The sequence below is a fragment of the Purpureocillium lilacinum genome, assembly GCF_023168085.1.
Source record: "Purpureocillium lilacinum CBS 284.36 DNA, scaffold_5, whole genome shotgun sequence".
Lineage (NCBI taxonomy): Eukaryota > Fungi > Ascomycota > Sordariomycetes > Hypocreales > Ophiocordycipitaceae > Purpureocillium > Purpureocillium lilacinum.
Genome location: NW_027072115.1, coordinates 1,406,191 through 1,430,702, shown reverse-complemented (window position 1 = coordinate 1,430,702; position 24,512 = coordinate 1,406,191). Strand labels below are relative to the sequence as shown.

General features: G+C 59.4%; 9 protein-coding genes across 9 annotated transcripts; 4 read left to right on the top strand and 5 right to left on the bottom strand.

Moving 5' to 3' along the window:
* Positions 1–704: 704 nt before the first annotated feature.
* PLICBS_007021 (60S ribosomal protein eL36) lies at positions 705–1,645 on the top strand (the record flags this gene model as incomplete). Its single annotated transcript, XM_018320415.1, has 4 exons — positions 705–758; positions 1,063–1,163; positions 1,414–1,495; positions 1,565–1,645. 4 exons carry the CDS (start codon positions 705–707, stop codon positions 1,643–1,645), a joined length of 318 nt encoding a protein of 105 aa, XP_018180312.1.
* A 503-nt stretch (positions 1,646–2,148) lies between these two features.
* Positions 2,149–3,795, bottom strand: PLICBS_007020 (uncharacterized protein; the record flags this gene model as incomplete). Its single annotated transcript, XM_018320414.1, has 2 exons — positions 2,149–3,544; positions 3,659–3,795. 2 exons carry the CDS (start codon positions 3,793–3,795, stop codon positions 2,149–2,151), a joined length of 1,533 nt encoding a protein of 510 aa, XP_018180311.1.
* A 901-nt stretch (positions 3,796–4,696) lies between these two features.
* Positions 4,697–5,620, top strand: PLICBS_007019 (proteasome core particle subunit beta 3; the record flags this gene model as incomplete). Its single annotated transcript, XM_018320413.2, has 3 exons — positions 4,697–4,802; positions 4,909–5,360; positions 5,477–5,620. The coding sequence occupies 3 exons, from the start codon at positions 4,697–4,699 to the stop codon at positions 5,618–5,620; spliced, it is 702 nt and encodes a 233-aa protein (XP_018180310.2).
* A 368-nt stretch (positions 5,621–5,988) lies between these two features.
* On the bottom strand, positions 5,989–9,196 carry PLICBS_007018 (uncharacterized protein; the record flags this gene model as incomplete). Its single annotated transcript, XM_018320412.2, has 4 exons — positions 5,989–6,088; positions 6,144–8,767; positions 8,837–8,994; positions 9,079–9,196. 4 exons carry the CDS (start codon positions 9,194–9,196, stop codon positions 5,989–5,991), a joined length of 3,000 nt encoding a protein of 999 aa, XP_018180309.1.
* Positions 9,197–12,082: 2,886 nt separating this feature from the next.
* PLICBS_007017 (uncharacterized protein) lies at positions 12,083–13,183 on the top strand (the record flags this gene model as incomplete). The annotated part of the gene is made up of 5 exons (XM_065601102.1): positions 12,083–12,241; positions 12,302–12,464; positions 12,612–12,637; positions 12,693–12,893; positions 12,944–13,183. 5 exons carry the CDS (start codon positions 12,083–12,085, stop codon positions 13,181–13,183), a joined length of 789 nt encoding a protein of 262 aa, XP_065457174.1.
* A 2,673-nt stretch (positions 13,184–15,856) lies between these two features.
* PLICBS_007016 (uncharacterized protein) lies at positions 15,857–16,476 on the top strand (the record flags this gene model as incomplete). Its single annotated transcript, XM_018320410.1, has 3 exons — positions 15,857–16,020; positions 16,242–16,365; positions 16,420–16,476. The coding sequence occupies 3 exons, from the start codon at positions 15,857–15,859 to the stop codon at positions 16,474–16,476; spliced, it is 345 nt and encodes a 114-aa protein (XP_018180307.1).
* A 1,423-nt stretch (positions 16,477–17,899) lies between these two features.
* Positions 17,900–18,442, bottom strand: PLICBS_007015 (uncharacterized protein; the record flags this gene model as incomplete). Its single annotated transcript, XM_018320409.1, has 3 exons — positions 17,900–17,959; positions 18,013–18,329; positions 18,385–18,442. The coding sequence occupies 3 exons, from the start codon at positions 18,440–18,442 to the stop codon at positions 17,900–17,902; spliced, it is 435 nt and encodes a 144-aa protein (XP_018180306.1).
* Positions 18,443–22,286: 3,844 nt separating this feature from the next.
* On the bottom strand, positions 22,287–22,872 carry PLICBS_007014 (uncharacterized protein; the record flags this gene model as incomplete). The annotated part of the gene is made up of 2 exons (XM_065601101.1): positions 22,287–22,641; positions 22,712–22,872. The coding sequence occupies 2 exons, from the start codon at positions 22,870–22,872 to the stop codon at positions 22,287–22,289; spliced, it is 516 nt and encodes a 171-aa protein (XP_065457173.1).
* Positions 22,873–23,537: 665 nt separating this feature from the next.
* Positions 23,538–24,407, bottom strand: PLICBS_007013 (uncharacterized protein; the record flags this gene model as incomplete). Its single annotated transcript, XM_018320408.2, has 2 exons — positions 23,538–24,245; positions 24,342–24,407. 2 exons carry the CDS (start codon positions 24,405–24,407, stop codon positions 23,538–23,540), a joined length of 774 nt encoding a protein of 257 aa, XP_018180305.2.
* Between the last annotated feature and the right edge of the window lie 105 nt (positions 24,408–24,512).

Below are 24,512 nucleotides of genomic sequence, written 5' to 3'. Positions count from 1 at the left end.
GATGCTCTGCCTCTTCCGACCATGCGCGTGCCTGAACGGGAAGGCCGTCAAGGAGCGGCACCGTCGATCCATCGATCAACGCGACGTGATGGCACCCGCCATGCGCTTCGGGGGTGCAGGCGGTGCTTCTCTGCGGTGCGCGACCGGGAAAGCGATGCCGCGTAGATCTAGCCTCCGTCTTGCAAAAATGTACTGATGGACAATGGGATAGCGTCGAGAGGAGGTTGTGAAGGTGTGCTCATGCGCATTTCTCTCCATGTTATCCCGATCCGTTCTGATGTTGAGAGCATCGTGGCTGGGATCTCCGACAAGTGCGAGTCGAGTGAGGCTTGACTACCTCATCAGCCACAATCCTCCGAAGACAGAGTCCTGCACTCGACCAGTCAGCAGCGGGACTCGGGCGGAGATTGTTACCGCTCATGATTGGCTTGCCGCAACACCTTCAACTTCCAGACTCCAGAGAGCCACCAGCCGTTGCCAGCTCGCTTACCCTGTTGCACGTGACCCACAGCTTTTTGCAGAAAAAAAATTCCGCGCCATGCCCATGGTGCGGACCCATACGATGTGTGCGTGTGCGGTGCGTCCTCGTGCGAGCGAAGCCCCCATCCACCAAAATTTCCCGAGTCCCCTCCTCTTCCCTTCTCGATCCCTTCGACCATCACACCCAACGCCGAGTCGACAACCCGCCGACACATCACGACAAAATGGCCAAGGAAGCGCCCCGAACCGGTCTGGCCGTTGGCCTGAACCGCGGTCACGTACGTTGATACCATCACCATTCGCAAATACATCATCACCACCATACACACGTGCGGGCGCATCGCGCACGCACATACACACAATGTCAATCTGCGGTCTCACCTCGTGGAGGATCTCTGCTTTTCTCGCCGGATGAAGGAAACGGACTGTCCACCTCCTGTGAGGGCGGGTGACCCGGCTTCTCCTCTGCGAGGTGTTGGCTTGCAATCTTTTGGCAAACCCTTCTCCAGACCAGAAGAGACACCGAAACTAAAGCAGACGATGGACGCTGACAGTGTGCCTTTTGGTTTGCCCCTTGTATAGAAGACCACCGCCCGTGTTGTCAAGCCCCGTGTGTCCCGGACCAAGGGTCACCTGAGCAAGCGCACGGCTTTCGTCCGCGAGGTCGTCAAGGAGGTCGCTGGGTGAGTTCTAACCCTGCCGCTCACGTCCAGAGATTTAGCAGTCCGAGGGAATGGAGGGAGACGGGCAGTTCGAGATTCGAGTCGGAGAAGGCTGGAGATGGACGAATGGCCGGGCGAGTGTATCGCCCTCGTTTAGCTTCAACGGCCTCTTCCTCGAGCGAGTCTCGAATCACCTGCCAACCTCGACCCGGACCGCATCAATGGACGTGGCATACAGCCTCAAACCCATATGCTAACATGCCAACTCCAGCCTCGCCCCCTATGAGCGCCGCGTCATCGAGTTGCTCCGCAACAGCAAGGACAAGCGCGCCCGCAAGCTGGCCAAGAAGAGGGTACGTCCAGGCTCAACACCCAAGACTCTCCTCCAATCGCCTTCAAAATCACTGACCCTTCTCTCGCAGCTCGGTACCTTCGGCCGCGCCAAGAAGAAGGTCGACGAGCTCCAGCGCGTCATCGCCGAGTCCCGCCGTACCGGCCACTAAACGGATGCAAAGAGACGCGGAAGCGCCTTCTTCGTTTTTCACCATCTAGTTTGGGGGTATCAGCGTCGGAGGGGATGAACGGGGAGGACTGAAAGGGAAAAATTAAACGATGTTACATCATGGCAAATCGGGAATTTCTTCGCATGGGAATCGGCGTGGTCACGATTTGATCGAAGTGTCGCTTGACGGCTTTGATGCGCCGCGGCAGGGCATAGCTGCGGTTCGTCGGAAATACCAAACCAATTCTTAAAGCAGCAGTGAAGCGTTACTTTGTGAAGCAATGTGACTTTGACGCGGGTCGGACGACCTGTTGGATTTACCTGCAGAAGCTCTCTGCCACTCCCATCATATCCCAAGTCTACGGGTCTATTCCACAGTAACATTTACCGTCCACGGTCGTAACGCCGGTATCCATGCTCAATACAACCAACATCGCTTGCTTCCCAGAAACCCTGCCAATGCCAGCCCGGCCAGTGGCCCGTCACAATCATGCGGCGCGAGGCCTACTTCTTCCCAAACTTGAACCACTTGGGCACCTTCTTGCCGCCACCGCCCTCGCCGGAGCCCTCGCCCCTCTCTGCCTTGGGCGGCTGAACGTGCGCCGCCTTGCCGTCTTCGACAGCCTTGGGCACTTCAGGGACCTTGACGGCCTGCCCCTGCTGGGCCACGGTCGTCTTGAGGAACGGCTGCTTGCGTATCTGCGGGGGCACGACGTCGTCCCAGACCAGGTTGACGAGGACACGGCCCGAGAGCTTGTACCCCTTGATGAGGCCGTGCTTAGGGCTGGCGTCGTCCTGGATGACCGTCTTGCCACCGGGCAGGACGAGGTGGAAGGGGTATTGGGCGTCGGCCATGACATGTCGGACGGCTTCGTACAGGAATGCGCCCGTCTCCCGCGGGCCGACCTGCCAGTCGCTGCTCGTGTTGTCTGGGAATCGCACCTTGACGAGAACCGACTTAATCGCCGCTAGACGAGCTGCTTCGGCGGCGGCCTTGTCCTCGATCTCTTTGTCTGAGAGCAGCCGCTTGTTGCGTGAGGATTCCTGCAAGCGAGCCTGATGCAGCTGGGCATGAGCTATGCTGGGAGTGAAGTCGGATTCGGACTCAGAGGCGTGAAGAGCGGCAGCGGGGACGTTGCCAGAGGGTGCGAGGAAGACGGAGACGGGTTGGTAGGGGTCCTTGGGCTGGGAGGAGTCGCTGCTTGGCGTCAGGTCTTGGGGAGTTGATTGACCCGTGGTGGTTGACGAGTCTGTAGGTTGTTGTTGCTGTGACAGAGGAGCTTGCGACTCGGTAGAGGAAGCGGGAGGCTGCGCGGCGGCGTCAGCCATGGGCGTGTCTTCCCTTTGCTCGGTTGACTCTTGTTGAGGCTCGTCCTTTGCGGCGGCGCTCGTCCCCTCCTTCTTGCTTTGCTCCTCCGTGTGCTTGAAGAACTGGCTTATCTGCTCCATGGCCTCAAACAGCGTCTGGTCCGTCTTTCTGTACGACAGCCGCACCAGGACATTGCCTGAGTTGTGCCCGAGCTGCGACAGCGTCTTCTGAAAGTCCTGAAACGCGGCGAGCTCCCTGCCCATGATGTTGAGCACGGGCATCTCGTAGTACAGCTGGCCCGCGCCGCTGGTGACCGCGCCGGCGACGCCGCGGGCCGTGATGTTGACATTCCTTCCGGCGCTGGCGTCGCCGCTCTCGAACTGGCGCAGCACCTGCCACAGCGTCATGTCTGAGGGGAACTTGCGGATGAGGCGCCCGCCGGGGATCTCGCGCGCCTCGGACTGCGGCACCTGCAGGGCGATCTGGACGGCCGACGGCGTGTTGGACTTTACGACGAGCTCGAGCTTGGCGCCGGGGAGGAGGCCCGACGTGCGGAAGGGGACGGAGAGGTCGACTTGCTTCTGCTTGTGTCTGGCGCGGCGGCGTTAGCTGGGTCGCTTCGTCCGACGGCAAGGAGACAGTGAAAGGGGGGGGGGCGGGGTTGGTGATGGGAGGAGCCGTGCTCGGCGAGGGTGATATACTGACTTTAGCAGAAACTTGTCGCTCGAGAGGTTGAGCTTGGTGCAGGCCTCCTGCAGCACGTCGATGAGGTATGTCCCCGGCGAGACCTTGACGGTCGTGCGCCGGAGGTCGGTGGCGATGACGACGACGTGGGACGACATGGCGCCGAGGTGGTTATGCGAGGAGGGAGAGAAGTGAGAAGGCGATAGGAAGTGAGTGTTTGCGCAGGTATATTAGTCTCGAGGAGGAGCGAAGCGGCGCCGTGGACGCCGGCGGTGATGCGAGGCCGTCGTCTCGATGGTGGGGTTGAGGATATGTCGTAGCGGCGGGACTATGAGATATGAGGTGTCGAGCACAGAGCACGGTGGCTGGGGGTGCAACTCCTGGATTCAGCGATGTTGTCTCGACGATTCGAGATGCAGGTCAAAGGATGATGGATGCGGGGCCGCCCATGTAATCCCGTCGCGATGGCGGTGCGTGGCCAAAACTGCTCAGCTTGGTCCCCGTTGCACGTTGCAAAGCCACCTTCTCGAAGCCTCTCCCGGTGTGTCAGTCAGTCTGGGGGCGGCGGCCAGCAGCACCAGCAGCGCGTCACCCACCAAGCCCACCTCACCAGGCTGGCAGCGGGCCTACGTAAGAACGGCAACCGCTGAGCGGCCGCTGCAAGGGCCCCGCCAGCGAGAGCTCCGGCCAATCAGACGAACTGTTGGGCCCTTCTCCAAGCAGCGCTCTCCATCGGGGCCGCGCCAGACCGTGTTTGCCTTGCCTGGCCCAGGTGGCCTTGCTGAGCTGCTGGTGCTGCTGCTGGTGCTGTGGCTGGCGGTGGGCTGCGTCGGTCACGGAGGGAGCTTCACTTCAACCTCAACCTCGATACCCCCATCCATCCGCACCAGCACGCCAACCACCACCGCCACCGCGAATTCCACGACCTCGACGACCTCGCTGCCAATTGTCCACCTCACGCGCGCAGCGACAGTAAACGGCCTTGCATCGCCGCCCGTGAGGCACAGACCCGCGCCCCCGTCACCATGGTATGTCGTCCGCTCCCGTCCATCAGCCTCGATGTCGTCCATCGTCGTCGTCGTCGTCGTCGTCGTCGTCGTCGTCACCGCCGTCAACACTACACACGCTGACACTCTTCTCTCGCAGTCGTCTCCCTTCTCGATAAGTGCGTCCTCCGCTCCCCCCTCTCTCCTCCCCGTCCCGTCCACCCGCCCTCCTCAGAAGAAGAAACGCACGCGCAGCAACTGACACTCCGCTCCCCCTCCGTGCAGACGGCGGCGCCTGCGTCGCCATGGTCGGCAAGGACTGCGTCGCCATCGCCTGCGACCTCCGCCTCGGCCTGCAGGCCCTGACCGTGTCCAACAACTTCCCCAAGATCTTCCAGTACGGCGACGTCTTCCTCGGCCTCACGGGCCTCGCAACCGACGTCAACACCGTCAGCGACCTCTTCCGCTACAAGGTCAACATGTACCGCCTGCGTGAGGAGCGCGCCATCGCCCCCCGCACCTTCGCCAACCTCGTCTCCTCGTCCCTCTACGAGCGCCGCTTCGGCCCCTACTTTGTCAGCCCCGTCGTCGCCGGCCTCGACCCCAAGACGGGCAAGCCCTTCATCTGCGGCTTCGACAGCATCGGCTGCATCGACTTTGCAAAGGACTTCATCGTCTCAGGAACCGCCTCCGAGCAGCTCTTTGGCATGTGCGAGGGTCTCTGGGAGCCGGATATGGTGCGTCTCTTCTCCTGGCCTCCCCTTTGGCTGCTCCCCGCTCCTTCTTGGGCCTGGGACTTTTCCCTGGCGCCTGCAGGGACACGCTCACCGACTGACTGATGCGTCTTGTCTAGGAACCTGATGCCCTGTTCGAGACCATCTCGCAGGCGCTCCTCAACGCCGTCGACCGCGACGCCCTCTCCGGCTGGGGAGCCCACGTCTACATCATCGAGAAGGACAAGGTCACTAAGCGGTTACTGAAGGGCAGGCAAGATTAGACGAGCGGTACATGGTAGAGGGCGCTGCGTGGCGACGTGGTGACTGGCGATGCGGGCTTCGCATCACTGTACGACTATCTAGATCCCCGAGCCCCCTTGGGGACGGGCAAAACAAACAAGAAACATTGAATTCCCAACCATGGTCACGGAGAAGGCGACTTGCTCGTCGAATCTCAAACAATAGTCATCAAACGTGCATTTGCGTTACTTTTCATACAGATGGCGGTCGCCGCCTGTCGCGCCATCTCCTTGACACCAGATGGCTATAGTACAGAGTGTCTTAACGGCTGGCCCGGGCCGGTCCATGCAAGTCTTTCTTTGTGTGTCTCTCTATGTAGTGCCACTCTCTTTATCGCCTCTTCACTACTCTATTGCTCCTTCTTAGCCGCAACAGCCTTGACGTCCTCACGCGTCGTGGTCTGCATGAAGAACTGTCGCTCGAAAAACTTGAGCACCTCGTCGACGAGACTAAAGACAACGTTAGCTTGGGCATCCCAGCATGGTAGATGGCGAGTAGACTTACATGACAGGCGCACTGATGATGAGCACGGCCTTCCACTCAGTCCAGTTGAGAGGCAGGATCGCAAACAGGCTCTGGAGGAACGGCGTGTACAGCAGGGCGAAGTGGAGGGCCATGGACAGTGCAATGGCATAGACGAGCATCATGTTCTTCCACAGGGGCAGCGTGAGCAGGGACTCGCTCGATGACAGCGCGTTCATAGCGTTGAACATCTCAATGACGACCAGGATTGACAGCGAGACGGTCGAGCCAGCCTTGGCCATGTCGTTGGAGAACATCTGGCACCCAATCTCGGGAAAGTCCGCCGAGCAGTGATGGAAGCGCGAGAGCTGCTTGAAAGTGATCTGCGGGCCTTCGGGGTTGTACATGAACCACCACGCGTAGCCGGCCACGGTGGCGAGGCCGACGTAGGTGCCGATGATGAGATAACGCAGGAAGAGCCACCCTCCGATGAGCGCCTCGTCCCTCTTACGGGGCTGCCGCTTCATGATGTCATGGTCCGGAGGGTTGAAGGACAGAGCCGTGGCCGGGAGACCGTCGGTAACGAGGTTGACCCAGAGCAGCTGCACGGGAATCAGGGCCTCGGGCATACCCAGGGCCGCAGTGAGGAAGATGGAGACGACCTCACCAATGTTGGACGAGATCAGGTAGCGAATGAACTGTTGAGTGTTGTTGTAGATGGCACGGCCTTCCTCGATGGCGACCTCGATGGTGGCAAAGTTGCTGTCAGCGAGCACCATGTCGGCGGCCAGCTTCGACACGTCAGTGCCGGAGCCCATGGCCACACCAATATCGGCCTTCTTGAGCGCGGGAGCGTCGTTGACGCCGTCACCGGTCATGGCAACGACCTCACCGAGGGACTGCAGAAGGTCAACGAGCTTCGACTTGTGGCCCGGCTCGACGCGCGAGAAGAGCGAAGCCCTCTTGGCGGCCTCAAGCTGCTCGCTGGGGCTCAGGTTGTCGAACTCGCGGCCAGTGTAGCTCTTGCCCGTAAGATTCTCATGCTGTCCAAAGACGCCAATCTGTCGGCAGATGCTCTCAGCAGTGTTGCGGTTATCTCCAGTAATGACAATGACGCGGATACCAGCATCTTTGCACTGCTGGATGGAGCCCGGAACCTCCTCGCGCGGAGGGTCGAGCATGCCGACCAGACCCAAGAAAGTCATATTCTGCTCGAGCTGAGCATACTGCTCGGTCGACTTGGCGGAGAGGAGCGGGCTCTTGGACACATCGTCAATGCTGGCGAGGGCAATGACTCGGAGACCACGGTTGCCGTACTCGACAACTTCCTTCAGCAGGAGATCAGAGAGCTTCTCGGTGAGCGGAACTCGCTTGCCAGCCGCGCCAATGAGCGTGTGGGAGCATCGGTCGATTATCGACTCCGGAGCACCCTTGATAAGGAGCTTCTTCTGCTTGCCGCTCTGAACCAGGACGGACATGCTCTTGCGGTCGCGGGAGAACTCGAACGTTGCCAGCCTAGGGAGCTGCTTCTCGTACTTGGCGCTGGCGAAGTGGACACAATCATCGGGATGCGTGCCAGCCGGGGCGCAAGGCCCAAGCTTCTCCACGAGAACTCTGAGGGCGCCTTCAGTCGGCTCACCCACGCTAGAGAAGGCGGCGGTGCGCTCGTCGTAAGCCAGGTGGGCATCGTTGCAGAGCGCAGCGACCTCGGTCATCTGGCGGACGGTGTCGGATGTCGACGGCAGATTCTCGACGACGGTGCCATTCATTCGAACAGCGCCCTTGGGTGCAAACGTTGTACCCTCAACGTCAAGCTCCGTCAAGTCAGAGCCCTTCTCGTTGAGATAGACGATCTTGTTGACACTCATTTGGTTGGTCGTGAGTGTGCCAGTCTTGTCGGAGCAGATAACACTGCAGCTGCCGAGGGTCTCGACCGAGGGCAGGCTTCGGACCACGGCGTTCTTAGCGGCCATTTTTCGGGTACCGAGAGCGAGGCAGGTCGTGATGACGACGGCAAGGCCCTCAGGAATAGCGGCGACACCGAGCGACACGGCAATCTTGAGGTAGTAGATGGCGCCCTTGGTCCAGCTACCGTGGCTGGGGTCGTTGAAGTTGGGGATGTTGATGAGCCAGACGAGGATGCAGATGACAGTAATAACCTTGGCGAGGCTATCGCCAAAGTCGTTGAGCTTTTGCTTCAGAGGCGTAGGCTCCGAGATCTGCGCCGTGATGCTCTCGTGAATGTCTCCAATGGCAGTGTTGGAGCCGGTCAAGACAACAACGGCCTTCGCGCGACCCGTGACGACCGTGGTTCCAGAGAAGAGCATGTTGACCTGGTCCTGAAGGACAGCGCGCTCATCCTTGACAACGGCTTCGTCATCCTTGCCGACACTCTCGCTCTCGCCGGTCAGGACGGCCTGGTCGACGGCGAAGCTGTTGCTCTCGATTGCAATGACACGGCAGTCTGCAGGGATGCGGTCTCCGACAGAAATGGTGATGATGTCGCCGGGAACCAACTCCTCGGCCTTTACTCGGGAGACGTGGCCGCCATTACGGACAACGTTGGACTCGTTGGCCGAGTACTCCTGCAGGGCGGCAATTGCCTTCTCGGCGCTACTTTCCTGGGAGACGCCGACGACGGCATTGAGGATGAGGATGGTGAGAATCTGGACGCGTGACCACGGTTAGCGACGAGGACGGAAGCAGGCAGGGAGGAAATGGTTGTGTATGCGCACCACCGCGGGATCGACGAATGCACTCCAGCCGCCCTCATCTTCGAGGAAGGCGAGCGCAAACGACACAGCAGCGGAGCCGAGCAAGATGATGACTAGCTGGTCCTTGAACTGCTCGAGGATGAGCTCCCAGAGCGGGGTCGGCGGTTCCTCCGGGATAGCTGTTTCACGCCGCCAGGTTAGCATCCACGCGAGAAGTGCGATACACTCGCGGGGTTCTTGATTCGGGGGACGAGGCTGCGCACCATTGCGGCCGTGCTTGTTGCGCAGCTGCTCAACTTGCTTGGTCGTCAGGCCGTCGTTCTCGTCGACGCCAAAGTTGGCAAGGACCGTCGCGATCGGACGGGCAAAGGCACTCTCCATGACGAATGTGGGCGAGTGCTTGCGCCAGCGGAGGCAAGGGCTGTGTTGACTGTCCTGTGTCTCGGGATGCTCGCGGCGGGATGGGCACACCACAGCAAGCAAGCGGGAACAGTGAGGAAGAAGAAGAGAAGAGGACGAGGAAGCAGAGCAATCAGCGGCAGGCCGTCATGGCAGATTTGTCAGATCGCGAGGCCCCACGTGGCAGAGAAGGCAGGTGTCGAGAGGGAAGGCTGGTGACAATGGACAGTCCACGGAGGGGAGGGTAAGGTACGCGGTATGGATCCGTGGAATGTCTGCGAACCCCAGCATCTGAGGGACAGCCGGAGCGCCACCAAAAACTTCTACGATACGTGTTCGTTCGGGCCTTTGTGCGGTAAAACGGCTGGGCATTGGACGGCCTGGGCTGGGTGGATGGGTGGGCGCCAGTTGGTGCAGCGCCATCCCCTGCGCTGGAGCCCTGGCGGGGCCTGCCACTGCCATTGGGCGGCGGCAACCCTGAACCCCCAAGGGCCCCCGTCTTGCCTCGCCGGGACTAGCGCCAGGGCCCTTGGCTGTGGCGAGTCTAGCGCCCGACAGGCCGGATCCTCGCCACCAGCAGCCGCGTCGAGGACGGGCTGTACCTTGCCGTCGGCGCAGTGCAGGTACCGACGACGCAGAGTCAGGTTGCAGCGACGTGCTGACGTGCCATCGTGCCAATGACTCGGAGGGCCTGGCCTTTTCTCGTGCCAGCAGTTGGCAGTCTCTGTTTCCTAGTACATGTATCACAATGGCCATCAGCTGGAAAATTTCTCTAGGCACTGAATAGGTAGGTAGGCACTGACTCTCAGAACCATGGATACGAGAACATCACGGCCGCCGTCGGGTATCTGCACAGGTTGCAAAGGACTGCAGCTTCTGCTCATACGTACCTGCGAGGTTCCAGCGACTCCACAGGCGAGCCGCACAGCCACTGCCTGCCACCCCCCGCAAACCCACCCCGTCCACCCGTCGACGGGCGCCCCGGCTGGCCAGTGGAAGTCTCCGCTGGCATCTCCGCCAATGAAGCAACCTGGCCGCCCGGGCGGTTGCCGGCCGTGCGTGTGCAGCTCGGCTCGTGGCTTTCAAGGGCCTTGACGTCGCACCTGGCCTACGGGGCCTTGCTGCTTCCATGCCAATCTGGGAGCCTCCATGCGCGCCTCGTTGAGCCAGCCCCTGCGGCTCAACCTCAAACGCGAGCTGGAGAGCACGTCAGAGTCCAAGCAGCAGACCGCAAGATGTCGCTGCGCGCCCCTCCGTGAAACTGAGCTTTCCCGAAACGTCTCATGGCTTTGCCTCTGGAGCTGAAAGCCGTAACCACCTTGTGTTTGCAGTCCCGCCGATGTGGTCGTCGCGAGGGGGACAGAGATCTTCCAGTTTGCGCTCTGTTCTTCTAGAGTCACCGGCCACGTCTTTGATATCGGCCAGGCACTGACCAGCGGTGGCCTCTTGATCAGGCAGACGCCTTTGTAGTCGTCGACAGCCCACGGCTGGCCCTTTGACATGAGCAAAGTTTGCCTGCGCGCTACGCCCTTGTTTGCATTGCATATCGCCCTTCGTATACGACGTCCTTGGCTCGTCTCGGCCACCTCGCCCGCAAACGTGTGCCTCGGCCGTTACACCTGCCAACGCAGTGAAACTCGGCCTTTTCGTGAGACACACTGCCCCGCCGAGACGAGCAAGGTTGAATACGTGGACTTCGTTCCCCCGACCGTGATCCCACGGGGTGATGTGCAGAGATGTTGCTGGGTTGTCGCGTCCAGTCGTCGGCGGCGCCTTCCTCAACACCAGCCTGCCTTGCATCGATATGCCTGGTTGGTAAATGGCTGACCAAGTATCGGCAAGGTATCTTGCTCGCGAGCAAGCGCCTTCATGTACGCATCGAGACACGTAAACGTATACAGACAAGTTGCTCCTTGCTATGGCAGGAGCACACGTGCGAGGAGTCGCACAGCTAAGGCACGGCAAGGCAAGGTAGTTCCTGCTACGGAACTCCTGCCCGCTGGGTCATGCAATGTTTCTGCTCCCATTGTTTCCTAGACGCGCGCCTTCGGCCTCCCAACCGTTTCCCCTTCGTCTGGTGTAGCTCGTATCATCCCGCCTCATCCGGTGTCCTTTGCCGATAATGCCTTGACCCCTCGTCCTGGGTCTCACCTCTTCATACCGCTGTTTGGGTGGCTTCTTGGAACCATTTTGCATGTTTGCTTTTTTGGAGTGCCTCTTGTTGGCGATTTTGGGTTCCCGGGCAACATGTCTGTTGACCCGTTGTCATCTTCTTCGCCGGGCAGTCCTACCCAGCCATGCCAAACATTGGACGGTAGCCCCGACCATACCGCTGCTGGAGACGGCGCGCCGCCAGGACCCGATGATGGCGCTTTGACTGAGCACCTGGAAATACTCGACATTGGGGCCGACGTTCTTGACACCTCGGATGGTATTCAACACCTTAGCAGCACACTCGAGTCGCCCGGCTCTGCTCAAGTCACTCCCCAGGAGCACTCGAAAGCACCCAACGAACCGTGCGACACCGCTCTCGGAAGGCTCACACAAAGCGGCGAACTCGAGCCTCCACGTCCTTTCCACAAATGGATGCGTACTCTACATCGAAGGGCCAAGCAGCGACCCTCAGTATTGGGCATTGATGGTGCGCCTCCGCCACGCGAGTCCTTCGGAAGCAGGCGACATGAATCTGTATCCCCGCATCCGTCATCGCACCGCAAGTCTTCTTCTTCAGGATCATCTTTCAGATTCGTGTCCGCTGTCCGGAGTGCTAGCGCCAGTCTTGCCAGTGTGAGCATCATGGCACGCTCCAAGAGGACCGCGGCCCGTTCGCAGTGTGTCTCCCGGACGGATCGCAGCAGTAGGGCTTCCATGTGCGGACCAAGAGCATCAGAAGAGAGTGGCATGGTAGAGAGAGGCGAGATCATGGATGCTGCTGCTCTAGAGCGCTCGGTGCAGCGGCGGCGCATCCTGGAGGAGCTTCTTAGCACCGAGGAAGGCTACATTGGCGACGTTCGCTTCCTGGTAAACGTAAGCAACTACGCAGCCAAGGTTGCTATCGCGCTGCAAGTGCTCACTCTGTTCGCGCAGGTATACGTCACCATTCTGGCGTCTCTACCCGCTGTGTGCATGGGCCTCCGAGCATCAATCAACCAGAATCTGGCTGATATCATTGAGCTGCACGAGGAGATCCTCGGCGAGGTGCAACGCCTAATACCTCATTCAGAGTACACGCAAGTCGAAACGCCAGCGCGTGAGCGGATGACATCAAATCAAGCACGCCTTGGCCCGCAAGGGCACCGCCGATGGGCCAGTTCGGATGCCGCTGTCGCACGCCGCCAGCGAATATCGTGGCTCCAGTCAACTCCGGGTATGCTATGCGAACCGCATGTCGGAGCAGAAGTGGCCAAAGTCTTTGCCAAGAAGGTGTGACTTTCTGTCCTAGGTCTCGCGGACGTCTCAAATAACTGAAACTCGCTAGATGAATCGGTTCTTCATATATAAGGAATATGGAGCAAAGTATGAGATGATGATCAAGGATGTGTCTTCTGCAGGTCAGGCAATGCCGCAGTGGGACTCCTATCAAAAGGGACTCGAGGTACTCGCATCCATACTGAGCTCTGACAAAAGCGCCAAAGACAAGTCCAAAAAGGCGCTCACAATTGGGGATCTGCTAGTCAAGGTGAGCCTGTCTATCCCTGGCGGCTGACTATCATGCTAACTTTCAGGTAGCCGATACAGAGAGTGTGCAGATATCCTCTTTTGTTCGCAGAGCTGCTGAAGCACACCCCGGTATCGGATTGCCCAAACTCGCACATGGAGCTCGACAGTGTGCTTACGCGACTTCGCGAGGCAACGGCTGAAATCAACAGGGCAACTAATGACGGCACGATGAAGTTGACGCTCGAGAAGACGTGGCTGTTGCAGGATCGGCTGGTGTTCCCAAACAAGGTGAGTCTGGAGTCAGTCTAGGGATACCTGCTCTGACATGCAATAGAAGCTCGATGCTGCATCCAAGAACAGGGTCCGTTCGTTCGGTCACATTCGATTATGTGGCGTTTTGCACGTCTGCTGGCAGGCACCCACCGGCGTCAGCGGCCAGTACATGATCAGTCTTCTGTATCGCAATATCCTATGTCTTGCGTCGGCTGGGAAAGCAGACCAAATATACACTGCCCAGGCTTGCATAGACCTGACGAGGGCCAGGGTTGAAGACGTTGACAATGGACGAGGTGAGTCTGGCAGCTGTTTGCTCTAGGTAATTTGGCTTGCGGCGCTGACCTAGCTGCTAGGTCTGCAATGTCACACAGCCCCATTCTCGTGGAAGATGGTTTTTGAATGCGACCACCACCTGTATGAGATGATTATGACGGCCTGTACGCCGAAGGAAGAGATCGAGTGGCGCTCGAGATTGACACTTCCTGTCGCTGACAGTTCGGAATCGAGGAGTGTATGCCTGTTCACGTCGCTCGACTTGGATATCAAGAGTTTAGGTGCCACATTTGGAAAGCCTGGTAGGCTCATGTGCTCCCGCCGTTATGGGATTTCGTGCTGACAACTGATCCTTGTTAGGTTCAATCGCCCGGAGGGTATCTATACACCGAGCCACAACGGTTGGACCAAAGACGCCCCTCTATCAAGTGGTTCTGAAGAACACAAGCGTTGTCCGGGATTCGACATGCAGTTTCTCGGGATCGATGACCATCAACCGATCTCAGTCGTTGCTAACTACCCACGAGCGAATACCAGTGCGGATACCGGTGCTCGCGCCGGCACGCAGCGAGAGGGCCCGCTTAGAGGCACTGTTGGCTGAAGTCTGGAGCCGCGAGGTACTTCCGTTTCCCGGCATGACGGCGCGAGCTCGAAGCGAGAGCCTGGTCCGTGCGTCTGCGTCAACGGTGATGAGAAAGTTGAGCGTTACAAGCATCGCTAGTTCCTTCACCAGAAAGCCTGGTAGCGGCTCGCAACGAACACGACCCAGCGACGAAGGAAGCTGGCAGAGCATGAGCAAGCGCCGTTCACGGCAAAGCTCAACGGAAGATGCTTCACCGGACTACAGGATGGCTGCGGCGGATGCCGTAAGGAAAGCCAAGAAGCCCAGAACCTGGCAAGGAGTGGGAGCGGTGGTGGCTCCCGACCAGGTCAGCGGGCCGGAACCGGATGTTGCAACAGTCAGCGACCCATTTCAACACCAAAACGCAGCTCGAACAGTGACTGAAGTCGGCGAAGCGATCGCGTTGCGTGCATCGTCGGTAAATAGCCACAGATGCGGCAAGGCAACACGCCTGGAGAAGTCGGCCACGCACACATCCGAGAAGGAGAACAAACGCTCGAGAGACAAAGATAAGACGGCAAGCCGCAGAAGCAAGACGGGCGGCGCCAAGGGAGAGGGACTAGGCCTCAGCCTTTTGAGCCTGTTCCGATAAGTGTCCACCTTGGCGGTCAATATGCACCAATGTCCGCCCTCAAGGCGCGGCGACCAAACCGTTCTGGGCATGCAGGACAGCTTCGACAGGCGGGAAAAGTCAATGGATTAAGGACTATAAGCGACAATGGTAGCGGCGTATCATCTCTATTGCGTAAGCCGTGCTTGGCCAAGGAGATGTCAGGTCGATTAGCCGTCGGTGGGCAGGTGTCCAGTCGTGATATTAGCGGTGGTGGGGGGGGGGAAGCTAGTGGCTGGGGAGGACAGCGTTTCAGTAGAGTAACCCAGCCATTGAAGGATGCAATGCCTCGTTATGTTGCCAAGGTGCAGTGCCGGGGCGTTTGCACATGGCAGCCATTCTGCTTGACTGCGCCCGGCACCGTGACACGTCGTCGTCGAGGTGCCATGCGGTGCAGTCAAGCGAGGGTGATGACGAGTGACGTAGTTGCTGCTCGAGGCGGCCCACGATGCCCCACCGCGGACTGCAGGTGCTGGGATGGCAGCTCAATTGGCAGGGCGCTGGACCGGCAGTGGAGCTGGCGGGAGGCATCATCACCGATTCAGACCGGGGTCACATGGCGACTCGACGCTCTGGCATCGAGAAGATGCTGTGGAGTGTGGACACTCGACGCCTTGTCTCTGAGTCCGATGAAGCTGAGATGAGGGGCGGCCTGGCTTGGCCGCACTGGGCCTGGTGGTTCACCAAGGAGCAGGGCAGTCATGGCGCAGGCCAGGGAGGGGAGGTTCCGCAGGTATGGAGTCTGGAGACTGGACTCTGGAGTACCAGAACAGAGTGAGGGAAGGTATGGAGCACCACCTGTCTGGCGGCGTGGAGGAGGTACCTGCCGCGTCCCCTCCATGATGACGTAGCTCTCGCAGAGCTCCTTCTCCAGCTCCCAAGCCTTCCGGCATTGCCTTTGGAGCTCCTCATCTGCTCCTGCTCTTAAAACCTTCTTTCTCTCCCCTCACCTCCATCCTGACCTTCATCATCATCCATCATTCTGCCACAGGCACCGCGACAGCAACAGAAAACCTCGTCACCTCTTATCTTGCAGCGATCCCTACTGTCAACAAGACATCCCTCCCTTTGACCTTGATTTCTTGATCCCGCTCGGTCAAGCAGTCCAACCGTTTCTGCTCATCCGCGCCAGCGACCTGCACGTCACGCGATACCCCGCAGTATCAGCACAGCAGCTCAATTGCACCTCCCGTCCGCCATCATGACCCGCGGCGAAGCCACCCAGTCCAAGGTCCACTACAAGGGCAAGCTTGACGACTTCGTCGTCTTCGTTGACGACCCCGAGGCGTTCAAGAAGTGGCAGAGCGACAAGAGCGTCCCTCTGGCCCAATTTGTCTCCACCTTCAGGATCTTCCTCACCCACAAGTAAGTGGTTTACAATTCATCAGCACGTCACTGTGCCCTTCTCGCGCCACGTCGCAGCGACGCCGGCACCTCGGGTGAATCGGCAGCACCAGCCCCAATTTGTCCAATTTCATAAGTTGGAGCTGTCCTCCCTCTGGCAGGAGACAGTCCTCATGAGATACCAGATGGGGAGGCACACGCACGACATACAAGAGGCAGAAGGCTGACTGGTTGTGACACAGGCAAGGAGCGCAAGGCACCCTCGACGCCGCTCCCAAGGGCACATTAGCTTCTGAATTTGGCACCGATGATGAGGACGAGGTCATCAAGAAAATCTTGACGGAGGGCACCATGCAGACGGTCGAGGTAGGCGGAGAATCCCTTGGTTTGAAAGCTCAGAGCTGACACCGGTGGCAACAGATGCCCAGCCGACAAGGCGTCACCAATGAGTCCATGAGCTCCATGAAGGCTCACTAGAAAGGGACCGCGCCATCCCGTCCCATCGCACACTCGGGCTTGCGCAGGATAGCGGCGTTCATGCCATTGCGTCGCAGCCGGTGTCCGATGTATCGAGGGCGCTGAGAAGCATGGCTGTGGGAAATCATGTCGCGTCCAAGGCGAATGTCACACAACACCAGAGAAGGGCAGCTCTTGGGCCTTCAGTTGGTGCTTAATCATGGCGGGTCACGACGGCAGCCACGGGGGGCTGTAACGGACCTTGCCGACTGTATTTTCGCCCGGGATGCTCTACGAGAGATCATAGCGGAGAACGAAATACAACCAGCGTCGAAACATGTTCGTGTGCTTGCGTACCTGTAGCCTTGTCGACTTTGTCATGCTCTTTGAACACAACGATGTAGGCGGTACATGCTCGAAAGCAAAAACGTTGCGATGCTCTATCTCTTGCGGCTGCGCGGAGATGAACAGCCTACTTCCACTTATATGGATCATTGAGCCTCACATCTTCAAGCACGGCACCGAACCAACCCGCCACTCTCTCGCGTACTTCGCCCGAGCGAGAGGACTAATCGTGCAAGGGACTAAGGCCGGGCGGCTCGGGTAATATGGACGCACCTTGGCTATTATGCCAACGTCAAACCCAAGCGACGTTTCGGAAGTCGGGACGGTGGAGGCCCGCGACGCTGGTGGCGCAGGGGCTGACACAACGGACCCCCCCCCCCCCCCCCCCCCGGGTCCTTCGCGGACCGACGGCGACGACTACATGCTGCTTTTCTGTATACGAGGTGCATGACACACGGGAAGCTTGGACATTCATCTCGACTTGAACTTCTGGTGGGCTTTGGTAATTTTTTTTTTAATCTGCAGTGGCGGACGGGCCGTGGTATCGTTGCCAAAACGGCGTCCGTTCGGGGGCGGCGCATGCTCCCACCTCGAAACGCGCGACAGCTCTCCGCCGAGTCGTGACAGGCTGACAGCGACACCTCTCTAATCGTCTCAACGTACCGTGGAAGAGGCGCGGGCTCTTCTCCCAAAGCAAGACGCGTGCATTGTCCGGAAAACAGAACCAGAAACCCGCCACGCAATGCCCGCTGAAACAGGCTCAGGCGCATCACCCTCTCGCGCTCACTCAGCGCGTGACTCTCCCCTCCGTCGTTGACTCGTCGTCCCCTCCATGACGCCCCCTTCATTGTCATGACAGAAAAACACACCAAAATGCGAAGATCGTTGCTATGCACAAAACGCCAACGCTCACTCAAATGCAGCAAAAGACAAGAACAGTGGAATGCTCGGTCGAGAAACGCCGAGGTTTGGGAGCAGGACCAACATGACCGTGGGTTGCAGAGGCGCGCGTGTGATTAATCGAAAAGAGAGGCACTGGGCCTGGCTCTAGTGACATGGTCGGTGTATGTACATACGAGCGCGTATATACGTTGGTTGCCTATTCTCGCATGCCAGCGGCTCCGCGCTGAGGCAGCGTCCACGGCTTCGCGCAGATCATCTAGTCGCAAAGTCAGAAAGTGTGCAGACCAAATCGCCGTCCGCTCAACTTACCTCTCCTTCGCTGTAGGCCACAAAGTACACCACCATGCCGATGAGATAGTAGATGGCGGGGTTCGTGGACTGATACATGAGCACCGCGGCGAGAGCCGTCAGAGGCAGAACGGCGAGCCGGAACTCGAGCGACCGATGGATGCTTGTGCCGGCGACAAAGGCCAGCGGCCACTCCAAAGCCAGCATACCGAGGCCAAACAGTAGGTTGATGATTTGCAGAATCGGTATCGGCTTGACGGCGCCATCCAAATTCTTGGTCAAAAAGTCCCAGAAGATCTTGGGCCAGAAGAAGCCTTCCACGGCCGCAGCGACTTGATCTGTGTGAGTGTCTGCATTAGCTGGTGTCATGTAAACGTGGAGGGAGTGGCGTACAGAGTGCGGCAGTCAAGATGATCAGGCGACCCCAGTGGTTCTTGATGAGTCTCCCCATGGCTGCTTGTCAACTCAAGATTTTGCTTCCCTCAAGCTCCGTTCTGTTTCTCTCAAATTTCCTGGTTCTTTGGGATTGCTCCTCGCGGACGATCCCAGACTGGTCCTCTTCGCTCTTCGTGGCCTGACCTAAGGTCGAGGAGTGATTCGAAACTGATGTCTCGCAGTGCTTGTCGCCGTCAAGGCCCTAATCTCTTTCACTGGGGCCGATACGTAGCGTCGTTCCGAAAATGGCGTCGAGCAGGAAGGGCAAGCGACAGGGCAGGTACCAGACCTGGGAAATCCAACAATGGGCAAGAGAAGAAACGAGCGGCCGTATTAAATGAGGGTTATCCTCGACAGGCCCAGACTGTACGAGAATGCGGAAGAGAAGGGATCGAACCGGCGTTGGAGATGAATTAAATCCAAGGCAGACAGTTCGGATGGCAGGTGATGGGTAAACGGCGTGGTTAAGATGACTATAACTGAGCTGCTTGGCAGCGAGCCGTCGGCAGGGCTGACAACCCGTGCCAGGGCTGGTGCCGTTGCCGAGGGCAGTGGAGATGTCGAGTTTCAGACACTGGTGTCAAGCGCGACGGCCGAAGTATCGGATGTTTCTGGGGTTGCGACGGAGTGGCAGCAATTTCGCAGCGGTGGTGGTTTCGCGGCTGGCCTAGTCCGAGCATAGGAGGCATCCGAACGGCAATAGTTGGGACCGTTCCCACCGGGGCAGGCGACGCATAAACGGGAAGTGGCTTTTGAATGTTGCGCCTGTCGATGATACCACGGCCAGACGTGGTGCTACAAGTCGCTCGCGGCGCCACAATGCCGGGTCCTTCACCTGAAGTGGGAGAAGGTGTACGAGGGCCGCAGAGTAGAACGGAGTCGCTAGTCGGTCTGACAAGTCGGGGGCTCCCTGGTGCGAAGAAGATCAGACAAGAGTCTGGAGGCGGCGGTTTTGGAATCTGGCAGAGGCGAGGCGCAGTACGTCACGGGGAGGCGCGGATGGCGAGAAGAAGGGAGGAGGATCAAACGCAAGCCTCTGACCGGGGCAGGTCGCGGAGGAGTTTTAAGAAACGGCGAGGTGGTTCTGCGCAGACGCATGCGGTGTGAGGGCCGGGGCCACTCGCAGACGCACAGGGCCGCCTCGTGAGGAGGACGAGGGTGTGCATGAGCCGTCGCGGGGCGAGCTCGACGCCGCAGCAGGCGCCGTGAGGGGTCTTCTTCTGGGCACGACTGACACGACTGGTACGATCAATGGACGCATGTACAGTAGTAAGCGACGGGGCCAGAGCAAGAGGCCGTGCCGGCGGAGGCGAGGCCCACGATTCCGGCATGGCAGGCGAGGAGCGACATGGCCTCGCTCCCCTCTCCGCTCCAGTCTCGAGATGCCGGTGGCTGCTTGGGCCAAGCTACTGCCAGCCCCGGCGCGTGCTGGTCACACAGGGCTTGGCCTAGGCATCACGTATGCAGGTTCCGGACGGCCATTGGGGCGGGCGGCGGTGGCGGGAGGGTGCTTGTCGCTCGTCGCTGGGCGGGCGGGCAGCTCTCGTGTCTTGGGGCGGAGATGGTGGTGTTGAGCGACGTCTTTCTGCAACCCCCATTGCGCAGACGCCACGGGCCCTGTAGCCCTGATTGGCCCAGGAGCTGCGTGTAACCGCCGGGCAAAGGTGGGAGGGTGGCAGGGGTGCAGGGGCCAGGGGCTGCCCCTGCCCATCCAGGAGCTTCCGTTCCACAGTCGGCTTGACGACCCATGACGAAAGCGCGGGCAGGTGCCCTGCTCTTGTTCTCGTTGCCCATGCGTTCTCCATCGTGGTTGCCTCTCTCTTCGTGCCTGCCTGCCTAGATGGCGGCTGGAACGTTGGTTGGGGAAAGACCTGACAGACGGCCGAGGAAGGAGCAAGCGCGATACCCGTCCCCCTCCCGCGCCAGATCCCGCCAATGGTCAGGCACCCAGGTACCGCACCAAGGTCGCATCTTCGTCCCGCCGTGTCACCCACCATGGAACAGTCCGTCCAGCATCCACGGCATCCATTCCCTGCTTCCGCTGCTGTTGCGCCTCCCGTATGGCAGCGTGGGCCTCTCTTGTCAAGCCTCGCCGAGACCAAGCAGGCATTCTGTTCACACCACTTGGTGTGCCGTCGCTGCTCCTCGGTTCGCGGCAACGCCCAACCCGAAGCTGCATGGACGGCCTCGTCTCGTCGTGACCAAGATCGCGCGAACCCGATGAAAGAGGTTGCAACCAACATGGTTCGGCCCTCGCGCATCCGGCGCTGGCCTGGTCTTCCAGCGATTTGCCTGCCGCTGCAGGACAAGGATGGCCATGTTTCTATTTTCCGAACCACTGCTCCGTACGGATAGCCTCGTGCTCGACGCGGTCGGCTCATTGCCTGTCCGCCTCGCCGATGACATGAGTATGCTTGTCGAACCTCTCATTTCCAATGGCTCAGCTGTTGCTGCAGTTGGCTGTGCGTTTTTTGACCTCCTCGAGCCAAACATTCAGACGGCTGGGCAGATGGCCGGCTTGCAAGTGGCCATGACGTTCCACTAAGCGCCGGCCGGGCATTGTGCTCACTTTGGCTCCGCGCGGGACCCCATGAAGCACGGCTTGTCTGATCCGGGCGCCACACCCCTCCCCCCTCCCTCCCTCCTCCTCCTCACTGTGACCACACGAGCTGCCATCCCACCACGGTATTGGTAGGGTTACCATGGCCGCGCTTCTTGGATACTTCTCGCACCCATCTCCATCCTCTTGGGTTTTCAACCGCCACTTTCGTCCCGCGAAAAATGAATGAGGCGGGCCAGATTCCGGCCAGATGGTATCGCAACCTGTGCCATCATCCTCTCGCCTCAATCATTGGCTTCCGCTCCTCGGGGTCACCCGCCGTAAGCGTGAGCGCTGCCGATCCGAATATGGACGTTTCTGGCGAAGCATTGCCAGCTTTGGATAGCAGAGAGGGTACTGTGCCCCAACGAGCACGTCCGATCCCTTTGGATCTGAGATTGGGTAACCAACCCTTGTATCATCGTGTCAACCTCAGGAGATAATCTGCCCGTTTTGCCCAATCCCACCGCCGATGCAGCGACGAGTCTGCATTTAGATGCTCATACGGATCCCAACGACATCAGGCTGTCAACATACGTGTGGCTGCTGTTTTCCAGACCCAGGCCTGAGCCATTTTCTTTGTCAGAATATCGTGCCATATTCCATGTGACGATTCCTCTGCCAAGATGTGAGCCAGAATCGAAAGACTCATCACAGACAAAGTCGCCAAGCTCGGTGTTGATGCGCGCCCAGCGGTGAGGGCCCTTGGCCCCAACATGAACGGCGCAATGCGTCCATTCAGCTCTTCCTGCACCCCTGCCAGGTCGCCCATGTGTCCATCTTCATGCATCGACCTGCCTGCAGGCGGCGGCTCTGCGCTTGTCCCCATTGGCTCGAGGCACCATCGGCACATCAGTGCATGCGGGACCCCAATACTTGCAGAGAGCTCCGCCGTTTCTGGACGTTGCCAGTGGCCGGTTTTGTGTGATGCTATTTGTGTTGGTGCGGCTCATCTTGGGGGTCCCCCATTGAGAGGCTGGAAGTGGTGATAGAGCCCTGTTTGGGCATCGCAGCAGTCACCATCTTCAAAAGCGTCTCTGCCTCGCCCATTCGATGCAGGGACTCCTGCAAGCACGGCTCTCAGTCAGCCAGAAGTGTTAGGAGGCCCAGCCGAGTTTCAAGGAAGAATCATTGTATTTGCGTCGGCTCCTGGTGACCGGTTCGGAACCGACTGATCATTGCCATTTCCCGTCCTCTACAATCAAGCTACTCTCCGCGGATATCTCCACCTAACCCAGCCTGTAATGGACCTGACCACCAACTAATACCCATGACTTGCCCCCGGACCCTCCGTGAAGAACGAAATGACCTTTGCCGCCTGCGAGTCCCCCAGATACTCGGCAATCTTGCGTTGGCCGGCAGGGTCATATGCATGTCTCGCCAGGTCGGCGAATCCCGTGCAGATATCTGACAGCATGTTTGTCTGGCTTGTCGTCAGTCGCGGGCCCCGGCTGCAATGGGACAGGACCTCCCGCATCCTGAGCAGGTCCTGCGTAGGCGTCACAGCCTCCGGGTCGGGCATGCTGCACTGCTGTCGGAGAGAGTCGAGGCAGGATGGCAGCTCGCGGGCTGAAGCTATCGGGATGATGGATACGGTGCTTTCGGCGTAGAGCGTCCTACAGCGCTGCCGTGTCAGGAGCCCTGGGCTGAGTTGCGGCGGCAGGATGTTCATGGCGTTCTACGTACCACATCTGGAGCTCCATGAAGGAGTCCATGCTCCCTTTTTCCTCCAGGAGGAGGATGACGGCGGCTTTGCCGTCGCCGTCGAGCATTGACAGTCTGTCGATTCTGGTCCTGGCTTCGGGCGTGTTGGCCTGGCTGCTCGACAGGAGAATAATCCGAAACATTGCTGGACCGTGGCCTGCATTGGCCCGCAATGGGAACGCGACGTCGTGGGACTCGAGGGTTGTCTCTATGAGGCGTTGGCATCGCCATTGCTGGACGAGGCCGAGGGTGATTCCGACAATGCAAGTCTTCTCCACGTACCTCTCCAGCCTGGGTTGGCTGTCGTGGCAAGAGCTTGGACGGCTGTGGACCATTCTCGCCTCCTCCGTAGCGCCGAGCAAAACATGGCTGGTATTCCGCGGTGACTGCTAATGGTCAATGAGTGTGCAGTGTTCAAGCTTTTGTTTTATTCAATTGTCTCCTCGAGACCGTAAATTGTTCTCGAGCGGGATTTGAGCCGCGCGCCGGAGTGGAAAGTGCCCCTGGTGCCGCCTCCTTCCTGGCCGACCATGCCCACTGGTCTAGAGGGGCCATGACCTCTCCATCTACATTGTTCCACAGATACTCCTTCCGCTCCAGGTAATCTATATACGTCCCGTTTCCATATTCGTACAGTATAAGAATGATGTGCTCCCGGGTTGACAATGTTATGCCCTTCCTTGCTGGCCACTTGCTGGCCACTTCTGATGTCAAGCCAGCCGTCTATCGTGAGAGTAGATTGTGTGTGATGAATGAGCGATGAGTGATACGTGCTATTCGCTCCGCGTGGACGATGGTCAAGGGCGCATCATGCCGCCCGCAAGCTCGGTAGCAGCGGCTGTTTCGTCTTGGGGTCTTGGAGCGCCCGCAGCGCCTCCTCCAAGGCATCGTACCGCTGCTGCCGGCTCCGCTCCGCCTCGGCGAGCTCATCCTCGCGCAGCCTGAGCTCCTCGAGGCGGCGGTCGAGCTCGTCGATGCGCTCCTTGTTGGCGTCGGGCTTGCGCGACGCCTTCCACGTCTCGTAGATGATGAGCCCTCCCGCGACGGCGAGGATGAAGGCGTCGCCAATGACGTCGGCGAAGAGGTCCACGGCCTTGGTCTCGGGCAGCGGGCGGAACTTGCGCTTCCAGACGTTTTGGAAGGTGAAGCCGCCTCTGCGCTGGTGGGCGTGGGACGATGTCGACGACGACGACGATGATGACGAAGATGTTGACGAAGATGTTGACGCTGATGCTGACGTTGACGTTGAAGTTGATGTTGACGAGGCGTGTTCTGTCTTGGCGCCTACGGCCTTCTCCTTCGCTGCGGCCTTTTCCCTCGCCGCCTCATCGCGCTTGTGCTGCTCCTCCGTCTTGACGGTCGGCGCCTCGGCGCGCTCCTTGGCTCGTCGCTCGGCCTCGGGATCCCGCAACAGGGCGACCGACATGCGCATGTTCAGCTGGTGTATCGACTGGCCGTAGCGGGCGGCGAAGGCGCGGAAGCGGGGATGGTCGTGGGCGCGCGCCTTGATGCGGTTCTGCGCGGGGAAAGCGTCAGCCAAGTCAAAATTTCTTCTGTACCATGGTATGTCCATGGAGCAACAAAGGTTCGCAGCGGCAGGGGGACTCCTTACAGCGCCATATTTGGAGACGTGCCGCACGAAGAGGGCCGCGAGCTTGAAGAGCGGGAGGGGGACCATGGCGATGGTGCGTGCCGGCTGTCGCGCACGGAGAGAGAAGACGACGCGGGGAAAGAGAAGGATCAAGCGCGCAGATGGTCGTGGTACCGAATGCAAAGAACGCTG